This window comes from Schistocerca nitens, chromosome 11, assembly GCF_023898315.1.
Source record: "Schistocerca nitens isolate TAMUIC-IGC-003100 chromosome 11, iqSchNite1.1, whole genome shotgun sequence".
Classification (NCBI taxonomy): domain Eukaryota; kingdom Metazoa; phylum Arthropoda; class Insecta; order Orthoptera; family Acrididae; genus Schistocerca; species Schistocerca nitens.
In genome coordinates, this window is record NC_064624.1 from 116,375,267 (window position 1) to 116,402,029 (window position 26,763).

The 26,763-nt window shown below is 41.0% G+C and overlaps 1 protein-coding gene across 2 annotated transcripts in view; it reads right to left on the reverse strand.

Moving 5' to 3' along the window:
- Positions 1-7,428: 7,428 nt before the first annotated feature.
- Positions 7,429-26,763, reverse strand: part of LOC126213529 (solute carrier family 35 member E2A-like) — a 145,615-nt gene continuing 126,280 nt past the window's right edge. Inside the window, exon 8 of one of the 2 annotated variants that reach the window (XM_049941374.1) lies at positions 7,429-7,629. In XM_049941374.1, the coding sequence (XP_049797331.1) occupies positions 7,621-7,629 (9 nt within the window). In that variant the 3' untranslated portion in view covers positions 7,429-7,620. Of the gene's footprint in view, positions 7,630-11,900; positions 12,909-26,763 lie in introns of those variants that run through there. The other variant, XM_049941373.1, reaches the window with a different exon arrangement.

Consider the following 26,763-nt stretch of genomic DNA (forward strand, 5'->3'; position numbering starts at 1 on the left):
CTCGCCATCGGAGCTGAATTGCTTTCCGGCCAAATGTTCTTTTAGCCTAGGGAACAGGTGATAGTCAGTGGGCGCCAAGTCATGAGTATAGGGTGGGTAGGTGATTATGTTCCACTGAAACTGTTGCAGGAGAGCAACGGTTTGCCGAGCAATGTGTGGGCAAGCGTTGTCATGGAGAATGTGTACGCCCACGCTCAACATTCGTCTTCTCCGTTTCTGAATTGCCCGTTTGAGTCTCACAGTACCTGTCAGCGTTAATTGTGGTCCCAGCAATTCAGCTCCGATGAAGAGGTGAAAGAAGAGATTCATAACTTTCTGAACGGCATGGTGGTGGACGTGGCCATACAAAAACTGCCACAGTGTCTACAAAAATGCATCGACAGAAATGATTATGTTGAAAAATAGCTAAATGTTCAAGCTGTAAACTGATGTAAACCAATGTAGAAATAAACAGGTCTATGTACTTATAAAAATGGAAGACCTTACTTTTGGGATTATCCTCGTATTTTGAAAATCTGACAAATGACCAGGGAAGTGAGTGGTATACTCAAGTGTTCTATGTTTTTTTTTTCCTGTTTACACTTTCTGACATGTACCACACTTACGAGAATCGTCTCTCATTTTTGGGCCTACGGAACGAAAACTGAATCTAATCTAATCTGATATCATGGAATGGAATGGGTCCTCTGGTCCAAATGAACTGATCATTGACTGGAAATGGTTATGTTTGGTTACTCGGTGACCATTTGCAGCAATTCATGGACTTCATGTTCCCAAACAACAATGGATTTTTTTATGGATGACAATGCACCGTGTCACCGGTTGACAGCTGTTTGTGGTTGTTTTGAAGAACTTTCTGAACAATTTGAGAGAATGATTTGGCCACCCAGATCATCCAACACATATCCCATCAAACATTTGTGGGACATAATCGAGAGGTTAGTCTGTGCAGAAAATCCTCCAACACCTACACTTTTGAAATTACGGATGGTTATAGATGTAGCATGGCTCAATATTTCTGCAGAGGACTCCCACCGACTTACTGAGACGATGCCACATACAGTTGCTGCACTATGCCATGCAAAAGGTGGTCTGGCACGACATTTGGAGGCATCCCGTGACTCTTGTCACCTCATTGTGGAAGGAATTGCTGCTTTACTATGGTTGCTGCTGTTGAGAATCGTGATGCCGTGGCAACAGAGACATCTATCATTACCAGCAACATCTACAGCCATAAACGATAAATAATGAAAACATCATTGCAAAAGATAGATAGGGAGAGTACAGCTTAGTGACAAAGCAGACAAGAATGCAATAAACACCAACGATTAGCTCACTGCCCTGTTGCAGTCACCTGTTGTCAGTATGGCACGAAATACCCCGACTGCTGCCGGCTGCTACCGATCATAAGTTCATACGCTGCTGTAGTTCCCAGTACCTGTACATTACAGTGTTGTGTGTCGTTTTGTTTGTTGACTGTGTGTTTCAACTTACAAAGATGAGTGCTGTAACAAAAAAGAGAAAATTTGTGCCTTTGCATCTACAATTAGAAGCACAAAGACAACTTGACAAAGGAGAAACAATAAAAAGACTTGCTCTCGAATATGGTGTCGGTGAAGTTACTGTTGGTGACTGGCGAAGAAACCGACTTAAATTGGAACAGTTTTCTTCACAGATATTCTCACACGAATCTCTCAATCGAAGAAGTATAAAGAAGTCAGACTTCGAAAAAACAAGTGAAGCATTGTTCATGTGGTTTACCCAACAGAGACAGAAGGGTGCCCCGATCTCTGGCCCAATCCTCCAAGAAAAAGTTTTGTTTTTCAGAAACCATCTGCAGGAAGGAGATAACAATTTCACCGCTAGTGTGGGCTGGCTCGACAAGTGGAAGAAGAGGTATGGAGTGCGTCAACTAGACGTATGTGGAGAAAAACTCTCTGGTGACGCTCAAGCCGTTTCAAAATTTATTGTAGAGTTTAAAAAAATCATAACTAACGAAAATTTGTCTAATGAACAAATATATAACTGTGACAAAACTGGGCTAAATTTTAAAATGTTACCAGCGAGAACACTTGCTTCTCGTGAAGAAAAAAGCAAAGAGCGGCTCACAATTATGGCAGCTTCAAATGCAACTGAAAACTACAAACTAAAAATAGTTGTGATTGGGAAGTCTGCCAAACCAAGAGAATTCATTCAAGAATGTATCCATCTCAGCTCTTCTGGTTGTCTATACACATCAGAATAATGCCTGGATGAATCAGGAAATCTTCAAGAACTGGTTTTTTAACTCATTTGTACCTGAGTGCAAGAATTTTTTTAAAAGAAAGGGGACTGCTATGCAAAGCAATTTTGCTCACGGATAATGCGTCCTCACATCTAACTGCGGGAGAACTGCAGTGCGACGGTATCTGCGCCTTGTTTTTCCCACCAAACGTTACCTGTCTCATTCAGTCCATGGATCAGGACGTTCTGGAATGTCTAAAAGAAAAGTATCGACCTGGAATGTCTAAAAGAAAAGTATCGACGGCGATTGCTACAGTCAATCCTGCATTCCGAAGACAATGAAAGCATTGTAGGAGCTTTGAAGAAAGTGACTTTGAAGGGCGTCGTGTACTGGATTAGCGAATCTTGGAGCGAAATAAAGTCAGACAAAATTTCTAAGTCATGGAGGAAAATTCTACAGGAAAGTATGCCAGACACAGAAACTGAAGATTAAGCAGATGAGGACGATCAGCCATTGTGTAATTTAATCAGAAGATTGCCAGGATGTGAAGAGGCAGAAGTAGGCGAGTGGTTAAATTCGGACGAACAGTTGGAGGTGACAGACTCTTCTACAATTTGTAACATGTCCTTTTATATTTATCCGCTCGTTCGGGATCTGAATAGCAGCCCAAAATTTAGATAATTGATTAATGTGACCGTGTACCTAATGGGCTGGCAATCGGATTGGACTGCTCAGGGGATGTTACATTCCGTATTGTCCTTCGCAAATACTGTAATAAGTACTGTTTGGTGGTAAGAAGGACACAACACAGTTTCACAAACAAGATCTATATTCTTAGCAAAAGCACAAAATAAGGAGACAGCCACTGCCTTCGTCAATACACTGTTAATGACGGATAATCTCAGCACAGGTTTCTTTAGTTATTCTTAATCGTCACACGCAACATCCAATACCTGTAATCCAAGTAATGCCGGCGCGGTGGACGCGGAAGTTCAATATCGGCACTTAATATCACTGAAATCACTCTATAATTAAACTTTCTCACTTTCCCGTATAATACTAACACAAAGGGGTTAAACCGCGGCGATGGCCACTCCCTTTGTCGATAATTTGCATTAATTCAACTGCTGGCTTCTGCACAGCTCTGCCCGCCTCGCGGGAACCTACCACACCCTGACTCGGCACTCTCCACACTAACTGCTCTCCGCCCAGTTCTTCCCGCCTCGCGGGAATCTACCCAAGCAGCACTCGGCACTCCGGTGAATCCCCTCTAGCTCTCGCGCCCTGCACACACTACTCGATAGTTGCCCTGTCGACCTGTGTGAGCGCAAACTTAGCAGTAAGGGCCTGCGGACCCCTCACAAATTGACACGGTTAACATTCCATCGCAGTGTGAGAGTGACGAGGATGACGAGGCAGAGGCTGCACCGATGAGGAGTCACACCGACGGCTATGCTGTACGCTGCTCTCGAGGCCGCCACATGCTACGTGGAACAACAGCCTGAGGCGACACCAACTGACCTACTGCTCCTGAGACGGTGGTGTGACATTGCCGCAAGGAAACGTTGCAGCTTCGCCAAACAAAAGACACTTAACTATTACATGTCTAAATAAATAATTATTGTTATTCTGCCAATGCAAATACATGCGTAAATCCTTTCATTTTAATAAAGTTCATATTTTGACCTGTATTACTTACAATATCATAATATTTCTCTTTCCCATTTAAATTTCGATAGTCCGAGTTTTCGATAGTTCGACGTGGTTCCGGTCCCGTTCACCTCGAACTATTGAGACTCTACTGTATTAGGTCTTCTTCCCATTCCATTCACATATGGGGCGTGGAAGAATGACTGTTTAAATGTCTCTGCGCGTGCTGTAATTAATCTATTCTTGTACTCGTGATCCCTACAGGTCTGACACAGAGAGTTGTAGTATATTACTAGATTCATCGTCTGCATTCTTGAAATTTGTAAGTAGCTTTTGTAGGGATAGTTTGCATCAATCTTCAAGTGTCTCCCAGTCCAGTTCCTTCGGCATCTCTGTGTCACTCTCCCATGGATCAAACAAACCTGTGAATGTTCATTCTGCCCTTCTCTCTATCCATTCAATATCTCCTGTTAGCCCTATGTGATACGGGTCCCACACATTTCAGCAATATTCTAGGATTTGTCGCACAAGTGTTACGTGAGCAATCTCATTTTTAGGCTGACTGCATTTCCTCAGCATTCTACCAATGGAAATGGAAATGAGCGTTTGGCGTCATTGGCCGGGATGCCCCGTGCGGGGCAGGTGCGGCCGCCTCGGTGCAGGTCCTATTACATTCGACGCCACATTGGGCGACCTGCGCACCGGATGGGGATGAAATGATGATGAAGACAACACAACACCCAGTCCCTGAGCGGAGAAAATCTCCGACTCAGCCGGGAATCGAACCCGGGCCTGTAGGACGGCAATCCGTCACGCTGTCCACTCAGCTATCGGGACAGACATTCTACCAATGAATTCAAGTGTACCACCTGCTGCCTATGTTGTTGTTGCACTTCATACCCCTACACAGTTTTATACCTATCTGTTTCTATAAGTTAGTTCAAATAGTTCAAATGGCTCTGAGCACTATGGGACTCAACTGCTGTGGTCATAAGTCCCCTAGAACTTAGAACTGCTTAAACCTAACTAACCTAAGGACAACACACACATCCATGCCCGAGGCAGGATTCGAACCTGCGACCGTAGCGGTCGCGCGGTTCCAGACTGCAGCGCCTTTAACCGCTCGGCCACTCCGGCCGGCTTTCATAAGTTGGCTGATTCCAACTGTGGGTAAGTAACCTGAGCACTGCAGAGTTAGAGGATGAGAAGGGCGATGTTTTATCGTTTGTCTTCCAGTTCCGACCACTCACAGGCATGAGAGACCTATATTGACCAGCTGCTATGGTGTAAATTTCAAATGGAAGTAACACAGATCCATGTATGCAAATTATACAGATAGTCATCTTCAAGTCTGATACATGGAATTAAATTAACACTGTTGTAATACATCAAAATGAGTGGAACAAAAAATTGACATTAGAAACTTTTAGCAAACATTTGTGATGGGTCTCATATTGCATAATGCATTTTAATAAGAGTACAGTATAGTTACTATTATTATTGAATGAATCATACCCTCATGCAGACGACACAATACTTTGTAAGACAATTACAGCGTCACAGTTAAACAGAGAACATTCGATACGAAGTACAACAAGTGGAGCCGAATTTTAACAATCAGTATTTGGGGGCCGGTGGCCCTTACTAAAGCTAGTCTGTACATATTAATTTATGTAGGCTAACCAATTAATAATATGTGGTTAGTATACATGCGGCCCATGATGGTGCTCCACAATGTTGGTATGGGCTCTTGAGTTGGGTGGGGGGGGGGGGGGGGCAGTGACCGCTGGCTTACATTAGATTATAAATAAAAATCGAGAATTCAAAAGTTAATTACTGCAGAGCAGCGTACATTACTTGACACACATTCATAGGATTCTTTGGGGACCAGGTGTTGCAAGGATGGGCATAGATGAAGAGCAGTGTTTCTAACAGGACAAGGAAATTCTCTTCCGGAAGATACGTTCTGTCCAGCCACATGATAATAAAATATACTCTGCTTTGGAACTGATATCACTGTTTTATCACACACCAAATCATATCTTGAATTCAGGGAACAGGAATAAGTGTCTTAGCAGTAAATGTTGATAACAAAGCATGTGAAGAACGTATTTCCATCACAACAAATGCAGCTTCACTGTTTTGAATGTACCGTGTTCACTGGAATGTTATCCTCATGAAAAATCAATTTCTTACATACAAATCTTGCTCATTTTCCACGCGGCCCCGCTAAGATACAGTTGGGCCCATTATGTCTTTGTGTGCACAATCTGTTGCGATTTAAATCTTTTGAATTCACTGCAGTTTAACAGTTATATCAACAACATTCATAGATTGCTTTCAACTGTAAGCTGGGATATTCTCATCCCTCTTAAATTTTCAAGCTGGTTCAGATGTAGCGTAACATACACTTTTGAGTACAACATAAATTTTCTTGAAAGTCTCTTTGTCAGCATACCCCATACTCTAAATATATTTACTGGGTCAGTTGTCATGTGATACAGTTTAAGTTTTATTTTCCTTTAGGAAGGTACGCCTAATGTTACTAACATTTATCGGAAGTTAGAACCACGTTTTGTTGACAGAGGTAATACATTTCATTGGGAGTAATTTCCATCAGCTTGATAAGAGAGCACCACTCAATATTTTGACTATTTTTAAATCCAGCTTTTTGGAAGAATTGAGCTGTCTCGGTCAAAACACTATGTCCAAATAATCAAACTCAGGCAGTTATTTTCTGATAATACATGTGACTATTATGAAATATTTAATATATACAGATTAGATTATAGAAATCAGTGTCTTGGTCACATGTTAATTTATTAAAATTGATAGAAGGTTTTGACTTTGCTGCCATCATCAGATCTAAAAATCACAGCAGGGCATGTAAGCACATAGTTATGTGCTGACTATGCACATATGTGGTATGTACATCACTGACTATGCGCCTGTGTGTTGCTGCTGTAATTATTAGATCTTATGACGGCAGCAAAACCAAAACTGGTTATCAGTTTTAATAAATTAGCAAGTGAACAAGACATTTCAATAATGTAACAAAATACAAAGATATTGATTTTCTCAGTAGGTTCAAATGGCCTCATTTCATGTACATGATTTAGTTAAAAAATGTACTGCTTTGACAAAATTGAGTACCAGAATTGTATTACTTTATTCAAATTCTGCTGTTTGATATATGTACCATTTACATTCTATTCAGTTTATATTTTAGAAATTTCATGGTAGCATTTTAAATGCTTTCAGTCCTATCTTTACATCATCCTAGTTCAATCAATATGCTATAAATGTCAATGTGGCACTTATAGGAAGTTGCAAGTCAGTCATATGGCATTTAAAACCTATGAGTGCACAACGGGCAAGAACTGTGTTAAAAACTTGCGTATTTTGCACCACCCGATAGCTGCATCATTAATAAGGATTATTATTTTTTGTACACAAGACAGTTTATTTATTTTTTACGCTGCAGAGACAACACTGCAGATTGCATATGATGTAACATGTAGTGAAGGGGAATAGAAAGCAATACCTATACACAGTTTTGAGGGAACAAACATTTATTACAAAAAGTTCTTTCTTCCATGTGCTATAAAACATTTCATGACAAAAATGTGCAAAGTTCAACAACAACAACCAACATCGTTCTTGTTACGAAAATAATAAAAACATCTCGTACAAACGAAGCAATACTGGTATAGCGAGGGAAGCGTCACGCGCCCTGCGCACTCTTCTCACACAGCCTGAAAATTCAACAACCACAGCAGTAAATAAATAAATTAACATACTCCTCGGCACACAACACGTGGTAATAAAAACAGACTTCTTTAGATTACATATTTACACAAAAGGCAGTGAAAAACAATGGAAAATACTTAGGAATGTGTAAACAGACAGACATTGTTCCAAATGACACAGATGCAACGAGTATATACAAAAACTTGAATTGCACAGACAGTTATTACAGACACATCAGAGTACACAAGTCTTCACAACCAGTGACCTTTGGTTATCATACTATGCCTGTCCAGATTTTACATAAGCAAATACATAACACTGTTTGAATGTAAGCAGGTTCATGAAAAACTTCTCGCTCAAGTTACTTCCCGTACAACAGAAATGCCACTGCAGATTTTGTTACGTGTCTCAGACTTTAGTTAATCTGGAATGTTTTCCATTAGCCATTTTGCAGCACTAGAAAAAAAAACCACACAAATTAGAGGTGTATTTTTGAAATGCTTCAAACCTCAAACACAGTAATACTTCTGAACCAGTAACACATTCCATTGCTATCGGACAGTGAGATACAGCAAGGCAATCATCAAACAATTATTGTCATAGGCAGATTGATGAACCTAGGCAGAGTGAGTTGGATCTGTTGCTGAGCATGTGACAAGACGTAGATTGCAACAGCCACTTACATTATAATAGCCAATTACATTACAATTGCCACTGAGTGTTCCGATGTTTTTCAAGTACTCAGTTTCAAAGGTCGTTATCAGTGAAAACTATAAATGTGATTGCAACTTATTCCCCACAGATTTGCTGCAAGTACATATGGTCTCTGCAGGTGATAGGCAACAATACTATGTAAAGTGCACAGAACACATACTTACTTCATGAGTGAAGCAGCAGACAACTGTGTGATCAGAGATATTTCTGTGTCATTGAAGCACACAATACCAGCTCAAAGGGCCTGTTGCATCTCTTTGCTGACCATCAACTCTGCAGTTACACCGACCACCATTGCAACGGCATTTGTGAATCTGAGCACAGTGCCTTGGAATTACGGATGTTACGTATATAACCCAACTAGTACTGCTCTGAGACAAGCAACTCTGACTCGGGGCGTACCACAGTACAGCCATCTACTGTCCAGAGGCTTCGTGTTGTCACACGTCAAAAGCAGAAACAAATTTCAATAAGAACAACAAGCAGTACAAATTAAGAAACTTGCAGAAATGAACATACAGTTACAAATACAGAGTATAAAAGAATGGATAAGGCAGTTACAGAGTAAATATATAAATCACTGAGGCAGAACTGGCTAACACATATGTTCCCAAAAAGATATAGACATAGAATCACCGGGGAGACCACATAATAGATCAAGAGACCAACACTACGAACAAAACAGTAAAGGTTATAACGTACTTCACAGTCAAATTATGCAACAAAAGAAAGAAGTTTCGGGCTCAGTCTCATGTACAATATATTTGTTTCGTACACCTTGTTTGGCAATAGGAGTGACCACAGTTACCTGGTATTACATTCAGTAGTGTGATTTACATTCAATTGAATGAACTACTTATTTGGAACACGTCTCGATCTATCCTCTTTGTTTTTTACTTTGTGATTGTATGATCATATATGCAAGAACACTTGCAAATGATTAGTAAGTGGCGAACAGAACATATTATTCAAGTAATATGCAGCCTCAATGGACCAACGGACTGGCAACAGCCACATATGATAATGGAATACTCAATTTCGTGGACATTTATGAGAAATGCAGAAGTAATGAAGGTGATTACACAGAGAAATAAGTGAACTTCAGCTTTGTAAGTGACACGATTTTCTTGATATTAAAATATATTTTATGAATTTATTAAAAATGAATGGTCATTACTTCCTGGATAACCCACCTAAAATGGAACCACAGGAACGAAAAACTATTTCAAGTGACTTGCAAATGCCAAAACTGACTGTGGAATAAATTGGACATTGTATCTTGTACAGTCGTCAGACAAGGATACTGATCTTATTATGGTTTTTTTTTTTTTTTTTTTTTTTTTTTTTTTTTTTTTTTTTTTTTTTTGTAGGTAATGAATGTTTCCCAGTCACACTTAGAATGTAAATATTGTCAGATATTTATTACTGTCTTAATGAAGAAGGAGTGAAGATCTTTGTGGAACAGCTTGACTAAAGAAAGCGATCATTTGACAGGACTTATCCTGAGACATCACAAAATAGTTAATTTCACAATGCAGAGACATAGGAGGAGTAGAAATTACTTATAGAGGGAGACCAAGGATGGAATACAGTAAGGAGGTTCAAATGGATGTAGGCTGCAGTGGTCATGAAGAGATGGAGAGACTCACACAGGATAGACTAGTCTTTGGACTGAAGACCACAACAACAACAACAACAACAAGCAATGTTTGTTGTTACCTTGCAGTGCAGACATGGAAAGTTACCACCAGAAAATACCTTCACGGGCAGCCAGGACTGCTTGTTGTTAATATAATGAAATTTATTGGCAGTAAGAAGGACAAAGGAGCGAAAGAAAATGGGATGGAAAGTGTGAGCTAAATGTTGCTGCCGAGTGAGCTGACAATGTACAAATTATGACACGAGTGCCGATTGGAGTGGAATTCGTGTGCAAAGAGATATATTACACTGAAAATTTGAAATAAAGTGTAATCAGGCAAAACAATCTTCCATATTTTTGAACCATACAAAGTTACGTAAGTTTTTAAAAAAAATTCACACAGGTTCTTTTGCTGCGTTTTGTTCAAGTTTTGCAGGGAAATTCTGAGAAGAACTGGTCTGCCTATGGGATCTGATTTTAAAACGTGTCAGAATAAACAAGCTGTCATGTACAAATGTGATGACAGTGTGAAAAAATAGACACTGTGTCAAATTTTTTTTTACAAAAAGGAGAAACCATTATCTGTCCCGCTTCACAGGGCATTGACATACAGACATTCAGCATGTGGTGACACTCCACTTCTAACGATACCCAAGTGTATACTATTACTGGCTCCCCCTCCTGAGTTTCAAGTGTAAACATGGCAGGTCAAAAGTTCATTTTACTCGGTAATAAATGTGTCCGTCAGCTGCGCCTCTAGTAGTTCTCATGCAGTCTTAGTCCGAAGTCCCAAAATTACCTGTCGATATTACAGTATACAATCTAAAACATCTGAGACAACAAGAGGAAATGGAATACTGACAGACTGACTCTCAAAACTAAAAGCTGTAAACCAAAGCAGCAGAAGAGTCTGTGATGACACAGAAAGCACATATACTGTAGCAGGGACATCAAAATTACACGGTGTCATCGTTCTAGTGATAGCCATAATAGTGGATGATGAGGTGATAATTATGAGCTTGTTGTGGAAATATAAAGAATCGAATGTTTAGCCTATTTTGCCACGATATGTGCAATTCCGAAAGAAGGCAAATCTATTTTCCATCTGCGTAAGAAAGATTAACATAAAACCAGCTTTGTGAAAAAGAGCGGCACATGCAAAAGACACAAACTGATAGCAAACCACAGGTACTCATTTGTCAGGGACTAAAGACTGACCAGATCTACGTTTCGTGCTATCAACTTGTCTGAATATATTTAAATTGATAGAGCTTCTGCACTAGCAGAGAGTTTTGTTCTGCCATTTCATTCTTCAATGCTCTTGAGATTTTTCATCAAATTAATTTTAGACAAAGGTCTGAAGTGAGTGGTGCTACACAATGAAGATACAGCTAGATAGTTAATGGCACTGTGAACATGAGTGATGAAGTATAAAAGACACATGACATTATGGCACAACATGTAGGACAAAAGTTTTCATTGTTCCTTGTGAGTTCCAAATTCCTATGGAGCACAAGAGTTTGGTGAAATAGTTATTAAAGGCAAGAGGAAGATATTACATTCAGCAGGCCATGTGAGAGATTCAAAGTTAAAAAATGAGACGAAGTAACTCACTCACTATGGCAATGACACACTCCATCAAATACGTAATTATTGATCAATGAAGTTTCCATATTACTGGAAGAAATACAGAAACTGCCCACTTTTTATACAATTTTATTTATGCTACGCTGAAATTCATTCTGGGTTTTCTCCCATCTTCAGTTGTTTAATACATTTATATTGATGAAATCTTCCCGGGCTTCCATCTGGGTAGCTGCGTCGAAAATCCGTGACGTTTCGATGAGTGTCATTCTCATCATCTCCAGGTGCAGATGATGAGAATGAAACTTATCAAAACGTTGCGGATTTTTTAATGCAGCTAACCAGATGGAAGCCCGAGAAGATTTCATCAGCAGTATACACCGGGAAAGCCTACATTCACATACTTTTACATTTTCATTACACCTATAGAGCAGTGAAAACCTAATACGTAAACAGGCATAAACAAAGCTATTTAAAAGGTGGGTGGCTCCTGTATTTCTCCAAGTAATCTGATCCACATTCATGAAGCTCAGGGTGGTTATTATCATCGATAAATTGTTAATTTCCCTATTACAGGCTGCTGTCATCAATACCTCTCTCCTCCTGGTATTTCAGCTGCAAGACATCCAACCACTTCAGAGCGAGTCAAAAAGCTGTCCTACAGTTCACTTGGAAGATGACTGGAAGTTCTGCAGATGAAATATTATAGAAAAAGGGAGGTACTGGTGACAGCAGCAATAACAAAACTTCACAGATTTAGTGTTATACCAGGAAAACATGAAGACTGGTGCAATTGTCGGTTCAAACAAATACTGTTACCCTTTACTCTCTCTTTTGTACTTCCAAGCCTGAAGAATGTGCAATCTGCACACATTCTGTGCACCGTTTACGGTTTTAGGTTATTTCTGAATCTGAACAAGACATACACTTTCTGGTCGCAAATAGATGACTGCCTAACCCGTGACACAGACTGCAGAATTACTGAAGATGTTTCAACTGTTTCCTCCAGAGAGAGACATCTGACAACCTACACGTTGCTTCGAGAGCCATCTTATTACAAGGAATGTTACACCTTGCAGTCGGTGCATCGTGCTATATCGTGGCAACAGTTGCCTCGGAGCAAGTACGAGGAACTGTGCTCCGGTGTCGAGCAGTGCCTCGGCAGGCGAACACGACCGACAGCGCGAGCTAGGGCAGAGGGTGTCGATAAGCCGGCGACGCTCACTGCTCGGGAGCCGGTCACAGGCGTCGACAGTCGCGATGGCGCGAAAGGACGAGCCCCGCCGACGGCTGTCATACCGTCCGCACCTTCCACACCAGCTGCGACAACATGCCGTCTCCGGCAATCTGCAAAACAGAGCTCCGTGCAGCGACAGCAGGCAGAGGCCACACGCAATACTCTAGGGGAAAGGCTCCAGAAGGTGTGAGGAAGGGGAAAGATCTCACCATATCGGTATTCTGATACTCCTTGTTTTGAGACGAGATAAGCTGATTCCAGCCTCTGATGTTTAAGGCTACCGTCTTATCAGGTGGTATATGATGTGGGTCACAAGCACACACATTCTCTAACAAACGTATGATTATGTGGCATATCAAATATGTGAGTGAATTGAGGATTTATTGGTGGGGAGGCATGTTATTTTGGATGTAGTGTCATCAACAGAACTAGAAGTAACTTGAGGAAAGTGTACTGGGACCCTTGTTGTTCATGTTGTTAAGTTAATGGTCAAGTACGAGGGTTGAATAAAAAGTTATGCTTCCGCCTTTGTTAACTGGGTTTGGATGGGAATATTTTAACAAATCAGACGCAGAAATAATCCTTAGAATGTGATATTCAATTACCAATACTCACTTTTCCACATAATCAACAGCCAATTGGACATATTTCTGCCAAAGATGAACAAGTTTTCTTACGCAATCACGGAAGAAGTCGACAGTCTTGTTTCCGCAACCACAGTCTCACAGTTCTCTCAACGTCTTCATCAGAAGCATAATGATGTCCCCATCTTGTCTCCTGTCACAATTGAATGAAGAAAGGCATCACCTTCATTCTCGTAATGCAAGAGGTGTTCCTGAAAAATTTCAAGTCTGTGCGCTTTCATTTCAGGAGTCAGCATCCGGGGTACCCATTGTGCACAGATCTTCCAATAACCAAGCAAAGCAATAATGTGACCTACACATTCTTGTGAAATGCCGATAGTACTTGCAATTTCTATCCGAGTGATATGACGATCATCGTGAATCAATCTGTCATCATTCTGCTTGTGAAACTCGGTGCTTGCTGTCACAGGATGTTCCCACATCAACATCATCAAACTTACTCACCCAATGACACACAGTACTCACATCAACACAATCACCATAAACTGCTTTCATCCTCTGATGAATCTCCTTTGGGGTGACACCTTCTGCTGTCAAGAATTCAATGACTGCACATTGCTTAAATCGCATTGAATGACCATCTGTGCAGAGTTCCATACTTTACACTGAAACAACACAGCTGTTCAATGCTAAGGGTTCCTGCCAACTGGAGCATTAGAGAAGAGGCTACGGAACAAGCCAGTACCTGCCACATACCAATGCTGTCAACTGTTGAAGAGTTATGAAGGTGGAGGTATTACTTTTCAGTCAATCCTTGTAGGCAAAATTCAAAGTAACCTCAGTCCTTTTGCACATAATGTAGTTGACTATTATAAAGTACTGTCTAGACAAAACTGCCAAAATGCTCAGTCAGATCTCGATAAGATTTCAAAGCGGTTTAAAGATCGGAAACTTGTCTTAAATGTCCAGATATATAAAATAGTGCATTGCACAAAATCTTAAAAAAGTATTCTACAACTCCAACATAAATAAGTCATAAGTTGAATTAGTCAACTTATATAAATAAAACCTAAACTAAACTCCATCCGAATTAGCCTAGGAAGGCCCAACAATACTGACCAACTGCCGTGTCATACTCAATTGGCAGGCATAACTGGATGCAGATATGGAGAGGGGCACGTGGTCAGCACACCACTCTCCTGGCCATTATCAAATTTTTGTGACCGCAGCTGCTACTTTTCCCCTTCAACTAGTTTCACGATTGGCCTCACAAGGGCTGAGTGCACCATGCTTGCAAATAGTGATTGGCAGATCCAGATGGGCACTCTTCCAAGTGCTAGTCTAGCATGACAGTGCTTAACTCCACTCATCTGACGCGAATCAGTGTTACCACTATAGCACAGCTATTGGCACTTATGTAAGTACCTGGATGTAACAATTTCTAGGGATACGAAATTGAATGTTCAAACAATGGAAAATCCAGGATGGTATGTAACAATATCAGAGAAGGAAAGTTGCTACTCACCATATAGCAAAGATCCTGAGTCGTGATAGGCACAACAAAAAGATTCACACAATTAAAGCTTTTGGCCATTAAGGCCTTTGTCAGCAGTACACACACACACACACACACACACACACACACACACACACACACACACCACACCACACCACACCACACACCAACAAACAAACAAACAAACATGCACGCACGCACTCACGTAAATGAAACTTGCACACACATCTGCAGTTTCAGAGAGCTGAAGCCACCACAGTGTGGTTTCAGCTCTCTGAGACTGCAGACGTGTGTGCAAGTCTCATTTACGTGAATGTGTTTGTGTGTGTATGTGTGTCTACTGCTGACAAAGGCCTTAATGGCCAAAAGCTTTAATTGTGTGAATCTTTTTTGTTGTACCTATCGCGACTCAGCATCTACGCTAAATGGAATGTTCACATAGTCTCAGTCGTGTGAAGGCAGGAGGTTGATTTCAGTTCACTGGCAGTGTATTGGTAAAATGTGGCCACTCTACAAAGGAGGTTGGTTACAAAACACTTGTGAGACCCATCTTAAAGTACTTGTATTATTCAAGTGTACTGGACCCTTACCAAATATACCTATGTATACCAAGAAGTGCAGCATGAAAGGTCACAGGATTGTTTGACCCACGGGGGAGTGTCACAAATGCTAAAAAACGAAAATTGACAGACGCCTGAAGATAGATGTCAACTGGCCCGTGAAAGTCAACTCACGAAGTTTCAAGAGCCATCCTTAAGTGGTAAATACTGGAATATTCTATAACAGCCTGCTTATCACTCCCAGTATGCACAAAGTCATTCAAGCAGTCATTCTCCTGTAACCCATAAGAGACTGGAAGAGGAAGAAATCCTGTGTGGTACCACACTTACTACCTTCTGCTGTGCACTTTACAGTCAGCTGCAGGGTATTAATGTAGATGTAAATTAAACTAAACTAATCAATGTTATGTTGCTGGCTCAATCAGCAATTTACAATGTAAACACAGTACATCCACATCACCCACAGCTGATAAAATGGAACGATGACTTGTCCACAGGTATTGACAGTGTCACAATAATAGCCATATGCATGCACAGCCTACGTAACTTCCTGAAATCCACATATCCCAGACAAACACACAAGTAGGCAAATAAGCTCTTTGTGAATGTAAACATGATTCTAAAGAGATGCCGAAGAAATGATGGGTAACCATGCTGGATAGCTCGAAAATTCAAATCTCTTCATCAACAGAAAGCTAATGCTGTACTGTAACGTCACTAAATAATTATAGATATTAAAAACAATCTGCAAAGGTTCTGAAAAGTTGTGTGTGTCTCGTATAAGCTGCTCATTTAATGTGTTGTTATTTTCTACACTTTGTACAGTGATCTATCGTTCTAGTAGATTCAGTTTTTTGCCTTTACATTGTAGGCTTACATGCAAATTTGTGATATCTTCACCAACTCTAAACATGAGATGGCCAATTTCATGACTACAGCTGACTTCTCAAGACTGTTAAGCCAAACACATCCCTATGTTCTTTGTACCTTAACTTAACGGAACTACCAGATGGGCATATATAGTTTGTGTTGCAAGTGTTACACTGCATTTTGCAGATACTAGCACTCTAGCATTTATCAACTTTGTGTTGTAAATTGTTCTCAGGAATGGGGGAAAGAAATACAGTAGAAGAAGAATGGGTAGCTCTGAGGGATGAAGTAGTGAAGGCAGCAGAGGATCAAGTAGGTAAAAAGATGAGGGCTAGTACAAATCCTTGGATGACAGAAGAAATACTGAATTTAATCAATGAAAGGAGAAAATATAAAAATGCAGTAAATGAAGCAGGCAAAAAGGAATACAAACGTCTCAAAAATGAGATCGACAGGAAGTGCAAAATGGCTAAGCAGGGATGGCTAGAGGACAAATGTAAGGATGTAGAGGCTTATCTCACTAGGGGTAAGATAGATACAGCCTACAGGAAAATTAAAGAGACCTTTGGAGAAAAGAGAGCCACTTGTATGAATATCAAAAGCTCAGATGGAAACCCAGTTCTAAGCAAAGAAGGTAAGCAAGAAGGTAAAGCAGAAAGGTGGAAGGAGTATATAGAGGGTCTATACAAGGGTGATGTACTTGAGGACAATATTATGGAAATGGAAGAGGATGTAGATGAAGATGAAATGGGAGATACGATACTGCGTGAAGAGTTTGACAGAGCACTGAAAGACCTGAGTCGAAACAAGGCCCCGGGAGTAGACAACATTCCATTAGAACTACTGACAGCCTTGGGAGAGCCAGTCCTGATGAAACTCTACCATCTGGTGAGCAAGATGTATGAAACAGGCGAAATACCCTCAGACTTCAAGAAGAATACAGGGCGTTTCAAAAAGAAAGAGCAGATTTCAAACATTTATTTCTCAAAAACTACAAATGATAGAAACACAATTCAAACGTTTCTTGTCAGAGAAAGGTTCAAAGTTTTTCAATGGTCCGCGCAGAAGTTCCATGCAAATCCGCAGTGGCGCTGGCGTTTGTTTGTAGGAAAATGGCGACGACACCACAGGAACGATCATTTTGTGTGCTGCAATTTGCAAAGTTAGAGTCCATTGTTGGTGTGCAACGTGCATTCCGCCGTCAATTCAACAAACAGCCGCCTCGTCATAAGCAAATTTATGAGTGGCATCACAGATTCGTAGAAGATGGTTGCATCTGCAAGCGAAAAAGCACGGGTCGTCCACGCACATCGGATGAAAATGTCGAGCGTGTCCGTGCAGCTTACGAAAGGAGCCCTAGAAAATCCACGGCACGGGCAAGTCACGAACTAAACATGTCTAAAACAACGGTATGGCGCGTTCTGAGTAACCGTCTGCACATGAAGCCGTACAAACTGCAGTTATTGCAAGCATTGCGTCCTGACGACCACAACAAAAGGTTCGAATTTTCAACTGCAATTCTACAGGACATGGAAGAGGACAATTTTGCCGAACGATTAATTTTTTCAGATGAATCAACGTTTCACATTTCTGGTAAAGTTAATCGGCATAACGTACGAATTTGGGCGAGTGAAACTCCGAGGGACGTTATTCAACATGAAAGAGACTCACCAAAGGTTAACGTCTTTTGTGCAATTTCGGTAAACAAAGTTTATGGACCTTTCTTTTTCATGGAGAAAACTATCACAGGAACCATTTACCTGGACATGTTAGAAAACTGGCTATTTCCTCAACTTCAGGAAGATTCAAATCACTTCATCTTCATGCAAGATGGCGCCCCACCACACTTCTCTGAACCTGTACGACGGTACCTAAATAACACCATTCCAGGACGGTGGATTGGAAGAGCAGGAGCACAAGATCAATGTCATCGTCTGTGGCCTCCCAGGTCACCAGACCTTACACCCTGCGATTTTTATTTGTGGGGGTACATAAAGGACTGTGTTTATGTCCCACCTATGCCCGCTACTCTTCAAGAGGTACGACATCGAATTGTTGCGGCCGTGAATTCGGTAACTAAAGACCAGTTGCGTCGTGTGTGGCAAGAAATGAGATACCGGTTTGATATTTGTCGTGTAACAAATGGTGCTCATATTGAGGTACAGTTTTGATATTTGTTGTGTAACATTTGGTACTCATATTGAGTGAAGGACCGTTGGAATTGTGTTTCTATCATTTGTAGTTTTTGAGAAATAAATGTTTGAAATCTGCTCTTTCTTTTTGAAACGCCCTGTATAATAATTCCAATCCCAAAAAAGCAGGTGTTGACAAATGTGAAAATTACCGAACTATCAGTTTAATAAGTCCCGGCTGCAAAATACTAACGCGAATTCTTTACAGACGAATGGAAAAACTAGTAGAAGCCGACCTCGGGGAAGATCAGTTTGGATTCCGTAGAAATGTTGGAACACGTGAGGCAATAATGACCCTACGACTTATCTTAGAAGCTAGATTAAGGAAAGGCAAACCTACGTTTCTAGTATTTGTAGACTTAGAGAAAGCTTTTGACAATGTTGACTGGAATACGGTCTTTCAAATTCTGAAGGTGGCAGGGGTGAAATACAGGGAGCGAAAGGCTATTTACAATTTGTACAGAAACCAGATGGCAGTTATAAGAGTCGAGGGGTATGAAAGGGAAGCAGTGGTTGGAAAGGGAGTGAGACAGGGTTGTAGCCTCTCCCTGATGTTATTCAATCTGTATATTGAGCAAGCAGTGAAGGAAACAAAAGAAAAATTCGGAGTAGGTATTAAAATCCATGGAGAAGAAATAGGAACTTTGAGGTTCGCCGATGACATTGTAATTCTGTCAGAGACAGCAAAGGACTCAGAAGAGCAGTTGAATGGAATGGATAGTGTCTTGAAAGGAGGATATAAGATGAACATCAACAAAAGCAAAATGAGGATAATGGAATGTAGTCGAATTAAGTCTGGTGATGCTGAGGGAATTAGATTAGGAAATAATACCCTTAAAGTAGTAAAGAAGTTTTGCTATTTGGGGAGCAAAATAACTGATGATGGTCGAAGTAGAGAGGATATAAAATGCAGACTGGCAATGGCAAGGAAAGCGTTTCTGAAGAAGAGAAATTTGTTGACATCGAGTATAGATTTAAGTATCAGGAAGTCATTTCTGAAAGTATTTGTATGGAGTGTAGCCCTGTATGGAAGTGAAACATGGACGATAAATAGTTTGGACTAGAAGAGAATAGAAGCTTTCGAAATGTGGTGCTACAGAAGAATGCTGAAGATTAGATGGGTAGATCACATAACTAATGAGGAGGTATTGAATAGAATTGGCGAGGAGTTTGTGGCACAACTTGACAAGAAGAAGGGATCCGTTGGTAAGACATGTTCTGAGGCATCAAGGGATCACAAATTTAGCATTGGAGGGCAGGGTGGAGGGTAAAAATCGTAGAGGGAGACTAAGAGATGAATACACTAAGCAGATTCAGAAGGATGTAGGCTGCAGTAGGTACTGGGAGATGAAGAAGCTTGCACAGGATAGAGTAGCATGGAGAGCTGCATCAAACCAGTCTCAGGACTGAACACACACACACACACATGGGAAGGAATACCAAATTATGGCACTGTGATACTCTTAGCATACTGTGTGGCATTATCCTTTACATTCATATGCTTTTTCTTGTGTACTAATTTATTCACAACTTCTTCCTTTTTTTTGTGATAACTGTTGACTCAGGCTGTTTTATAAAGTTTAGCTCAGTCATTCTGTCTTGCTTATTCACTGGGAATTTAAATACTCTATCTATTATACGGTGAAAGGTAAAAAGTTTTTGGCTTCTTGGTAGACAAGAGTTACTGTGTGTCAAAATATCTGTTGCTGTCGGTTTCCTGAATACTTTGAAGGCATCCTTACAATCTTGCTTCACAAGTGAGCCGTAGCCATGCATATTCGTGAAAGTGGCTACCCCCAGGTTGGAATCGGCGAGGATCTCGCGATTTTGCGTACTCGAGATAACAACAAGTAACTGGATCTACTGGAACAATCGGAGGAAATCATAATACATTAAAAGAATGAGTACATGCCACACAAGTCACTGTTTCAGAAACTTTGCAGATCTCTTAATATCTGTAATTATTTAGTGACCTTTCAGTACACTGTTAGCTTATGATGGGACAAATTTTAGAACTACATGGCATGGTTGCATATTATCTTTGTTTCTTCAGTATCCCTCTAATTTCATGTTTCTGTTCATTATGAGCTCACTTGCACTTTTGTGTGTCTCTACAGGATGTGACTTTCATGAAGATATATGGGCTATGCATGCATATAACTGTTATTGTGATGCTGACAAAAGCGATGGACAATATATACCATTCCAATTTAGTCTATTTTATCTGTTGGCAGTGATGCAGAAGTACATCTTAGGAGACTACTCCAAGGGAAATAGGCACATTATTTTATTTTTATTATTTTTTTATGTTTATACTGGTTCTTTATAAGGGCTTGACATTCAAAACGCATAAATTCAATGTTTTTTAAACTGTTAGTAGATGGTTACGCTGACATTTTAACTTTAATTTTTACAACCACGACCTCATATCCGTTATTAATATAATCAAAAACTAAACTAAGCAATCTGGATACGCCTTCAGGGAGGACATGAAAAGATACAACGCAAAACCCAAATGTAAATGTGAGCTGAAGCTTCTTAGAAAATTATACCTGTGCTATAGGAAAGCCAATGAAGAGGATGTTTTTGATCTATAAGCATGTTACAGGGTTATTCAGTTTTTTAAAGGGTATCATATTCACCATTGACTGTAGAGATTATTTCACAGTTACATCAGCAGCTTTAAAGGCAATTATCAAATGGTTCTGCAAAAGACTTTACTTCAACACGACAGACTTTAAAATCCTCCAACACATATACATGCCATTGTATGAACTGAGCCTTTTCACTTTAAGAATGCAGTAGAACTGAATGGGCGTGAAGCTCCGTACATCATTAAATGATGCAAATTACATGAACTATTGCTAATGTTAACATTCTTAACATAAGTCGCAATAACCGGATGGTTCCTACACGTGAGTAAGAACATTGATTTGTTGTGATTTGTGTTATGTATTTTAATATTGGCATTAGTTCACGTAATTTACATAACTTCATGATTTATGGAGCCCCACGCTGATCAAAGTTGCTGCACTCTTACAAGAGAAAAGGCTTTGTTCTGACAATGACATGAATACATACGGCAGAATTTTAAAGTTTGTCATGTGCTGTAGTAAAATCTTTTACAGTGCCACTTGATAATGGTTTTACGGCCAAAACTGCAATTGTGAAATACATAATCATTACAGTCAACAACAAATATGATGTCCTTTAAAAAATTTTACATGACTGTGAACCCCAAACATCAGAAATTAACCAACACTGTTGAGGTTTATAGGGTCACTTACTGACTTCTGTCTCAGGACCACCCGCACACTATTTAATGATTTTTCCGACATTTCACCAGCACAAGTTCTGGTCTTGTCAAATGTTCACCCACCACTGCTGGTTGCAGACTTCTGAAGAGAGCCCTCCTATTCTGATTAATTCGACAGGTGAGAACATGGGTAGGAATGGTGCTGCACAACTTTGGTTTTGCTTGTGACACAACAGGCAATCTTTCACTCATGAGTAGGATTCTTCCTTTCGGATTCAGGAGCTTACTGCTTGTGCACTCTCTGATGACTAAGCAGGGTAAAACCACACCAAAAACAGGTTGGTTGGTTGGTTGGTTTTGGGGAAGGAGACCAGACAGCGTGGTCATCGGTCTCATCGGATTAGGGAAGGATGGGGAAGGAAGTCGGCCGTGCCCTTTCGGAGGAACCATCCCGGCATTTGCCTGGAGTGATTTAGGGAAATCACGGAAAACCTAAATCAGGATGGCCCGACGCGGGATTGAACCGTCGTCCTCCCGAATGCGAGTCCAGTGGGTAACCACTGCGCCACCTCGCTCGGTTTACAATATCCGTGCAGTATTGGGGATGTATGCAATATATATTGTACCTTTTTTAGTGTCTCTTGTTCGGCTACATTGTCGGGCAATATTGACAGCTATAGGTAATATCTATTAGCCGCGTACCTCGCACAAATATCCTCTGGCAGTGTTGCTAATAAGTAGCTCCAATTTATAGCCCTTCAATATTGCCCAGCAATATTGACAGCAATATGTAGTACCTATTGCCAGTGTACCTCGCGCATACAGTCGCAGGCGGTGTTGCCGAACAAGTGGCTCCAGTACGTATAACGTCAGTGTCACCTAGCTACGTTCCCGGGCAGTATTGGGGGCCGTATGCAGTATCTATTGGCTGTGTACTTTTTTATAGTGCGTGTTGCTCGGTTACATTGTCGGGCAATATTGACAGCAATATGAAACTTGTATTGGCCGTGCACCTCGAGCAAATCGCATCTGGCATTGTTTCCGAACAAGTAGATCCGATTATTAGCTCTTCAATATTGCCCGGCAATATTGACGGTAATATGCAATACCTACTGATCATGTACATCGCGCAAACAGTCGCTGGCGGTATTGCCGAACAAGTGGCTCTAATACGTATAGCGTCAGTGTCAGCCGGCTACGTATACGGGCAGTTGGGTTGGGTCATTTGCGGAAGGAGACCAGACAGCGAGGTCATCGGCCTCATCGGATTAGAGGAGGACGGGGAAGGAAGTCGGCCGTGCCCTATGAAAGGAACCATCCTGGCATTTGCCTGGAGCGATTTAGGGAAATCACGGAAAACCTAAACAGGATGGCCCGACGCGGGATTGAACCGTCGTCCTCCCGAATGCGAGTCCAGTGGGTAACCACTGCGCCACCTCGCTCGGTCCAAAAACAGGGTGCCACAGAATAATGGGAATGTTTGAAATGAGTAGTGGCAGCCATGCGCAGCACTGTGGGTTCGCTGACAGTTAGTTAGTAAACAGTCTGCCATTTCAGTAATCCCGGTTCAGTGGAATGAACAACAGCATGCGTTAGCCATAAAAATGTTTTATAAAAACAATGATAGTTTGATAGCGGTGCAGAGAGAGTTTCGAAGTTTTTATAATTTAGGACGTAATGATGCTATTTTATTGAAACACACAATAAAATGCTGAATTCATAACTTTGAAGAGACTGGATCTGCCCTCAAGAAGAAACCAACAAGACGACCAAGAAGTGTGCGTTCTCCAACGAACACTGATGTCTGTCTTGCAGAGCTCACGGCATTCAATTCGTAACCAAGCAGCAGTGTTTGGAATGCCCCGGGAGGGTCTTCGCAGAATTCTTCATATCGATTTAAAATTTCATCTGTACAAACTACAGATGGTGCAACAATTGAAGGACAACGATTACGGGTTACGATTGGGATTCTGTCAATAAATGATAACAAAACTAAACACTGACGATCAATTTCTAAACAAGTTGTGGATGTCAGATGAGGCACATTTTCATCTCTCAGGTTATGTGAATAAACAGAACTACCACTACTGGACAAACACAAATCCTAATGACATTCATGAGCGCCCTCTACACGCTAGTAAAGTGACAGTATGGCGTGGTGTTTCATCACGTGGGATTATCGGACCGTGTTTTTTCACAAATGAACAGGGAAACACAATAACTGTCAATGATGATTGTCGTGTGGACATGTTACGAGCTTTCATTACACCTGCATTGAACAAATTTCCAAACGTTCAAGAAGCCTGGTTTCAACCGGATGGAGCGACATCACACACTACACGGCAATCAATGGCATATGTGCAAGAATTGTTTGGCAACCGTGTGATCTCACTATTCGGTAACATTCCCAGCGCCCTAGATCACTAGATTTATCCGTTTTTGATTTTTTTCTTGTGGGGCTACCTCAAGAGCAAAGTCTACACGATTCGACCAAGAACCCTGGATGAGTTAAAACAGAGAATCTGGAATGCAATTCACAGTATCCTAGATGAGATGTTGCAGTGGTCAACGAGGAATCTCAAGAGGAGATTTCACGAATGTATTCATATAGGACGACGCCATCTAAAGGGTGTAATTTTAAAAAAAAATGATAAGTGCCATCAATGTTTCATACATGGCAAAGTTATAAGGTTTCTATTACTATGAATGCAATTTCTTTCCTTCATCACTTCCAGTTTTACTGGATTGTGGAAATGTTCCCGTTTTTCTGTGTCATCCTGTATATTCAGTTTGAGTAACTATATGCAGGTGCAGTTTCCACCAAGTTATAGCAGACAATGTGATGAATTTTCTCATGTTCTCCTGGAACTTTCACATAACAATGACTTATTTTACATCGAAGAACATTTCTTTTCCATGGCTTTAAAGAAGGCTTTAGTGACACTTACACTAAAAACAGATGACATACCACAAAGAAATTATCTGAATGGGACCAAAATCTGTGATGTACAGATAAACAAATGATTTCAATTCCAAAAAAGGTGGATGATTTATTCAAGAAAAAGATCTTCACAATTCTGTCCAATTGGCACATTACACCGCCAAAATCCCACGCTGGCTTCAGAGGGCTGCCCACAATGCTCCAAACATCATCAACTGGGGAGGGATCCAGTGACACTCTTGGCAATAGAAACTCTTGCTGTGTGCAGGCAGGCATAATCTTGCTGAAATGTAACCCCAGGATGGCTTTCCACGAAGGGCAATGAAATGAAGAGTGGAATATTGTTGACATACTATTGTGCTGTAAGGGTGCTGCAAATGATAACCAAAGGGGTCCTACTGTCAAACTGAATGGCACCCCAGGCTGCACAGTGTGTTGGCCAGTTGAGGTCGTCATCCTTTCATTTTTCTCGGTGAGCACGGATTTAGAAGTGACCAGTAGTGCGTATTGCAAAGTTTGGTTCAAATGGCTCTAAGCACTATGGGACTTAACACCTGAGGTCATCAGTCCCCTAGACTTAGAACTACTTAAACCTAACCAACCTAAGGACATCACACACATCCGTACCCGAGGCAGGATTCGAACCTACGACCGTAACAAGCGTGCGGTTCCGTACTTAAGCGCCTAGAACCGCTCGGCCACAGCGGCCGGCAAAGTTTGCTTCACGTGTGGATTTTAAACAATGCTTCAGGCACAAAGAAAATCTTGCACTGGAACACCACATCACTTTGCAGTCTTTTTAGAAGGTCTAATAAAACCGTATCGTTATAGATCCCACTGATCATGCCTTAGAAAACGAAAAAGGCGAAACACTTCTGAGATAAATAAATTAAGTGGCAGCAGGAAAAGGCAGTTTCATTTACAAATCCAGTAATTATGTTCTTGTTGCGGAGGATGGCCACACAAACAAACTTGTTCTTAGAAGCCATTTGGAGAACTGTAAACAATACTGAAAGTCATAGCCACACAGCTGCTGGTGCAAACTGTGAAAATAGTGAAATGTAATATTTACATAACACTCCTTGGCCTGATTTGATGCACATTCAAGATGCTTCATAGTCACATGTGGATTGTGCGTTACTGCTACTAAAATTTTAGTTACATTTCTTTCATTGGTTGATGTTCTATTCTGATGACATACTTTGTTCTACACACTGTGAGTTCCTTGAAATTATTTTAGATGTTTGGAAAGACAGATGTTTGATATAATCAGGATATCTTTCAGCATACAAGTGCGAAACAGCTTCATGAGCAAACTGTCTGTGACTACGAAGGCTTTCCCGGCGTAATAATTGATAATATTCTTCTCGGGTATGCAGCCGGATTATAACGTCTTCATGACACAATATTTCCGCGGTCCAACTGGCTGCCATCTTCAGGTGAGGGTGCTGGTGCACGATCTCGCCGGAACTGACTTCCCAGCGCAAGCGGCGGCCCCTATATAGGCCGCAGAAGACCCACAACGCGTGCGCGAGAAGGTGCCGTAACTGCCCTCTAGCGCAGTAAACATAGTGCGCCGCCAGTGGTGGAAAAAGGCGAAATCGAGATATCGCTGTCAAAAATGAAAAATTTTTTTAAAATTTTTATTCCAACGATCGAAACACAGACCGATGTTTTTTAATGTCAGATAACACCGGGTCCCAAGTCTTACTTAAAAGATAACCCTTGTCTCTATTAATAAGATTGTCAGATAAACGAATCTCTATGGATTCTTTTAAAACACAGTCCCAATAGCGAGATGCAGGGGCAACCATTTGTGTCGCGTCATATAGCATTCTGTGTCCCTCAGTGAGACAGTGCTCCGCCACTGCGGATTTCTCAGGTTGAAGCAGCCGTGTGTGCCGCTGATGCTCAACACATCGGTCCTGAATGGTCCGGATTGTCTGACCAATATAAGCCTTCCCACAGTGGCAAGGGATCTTGTACACACCGGGCTTCCTCAAACCCAAGTTATCCTTAACAGAGCCAAGAAGCGCTCTAATCTTG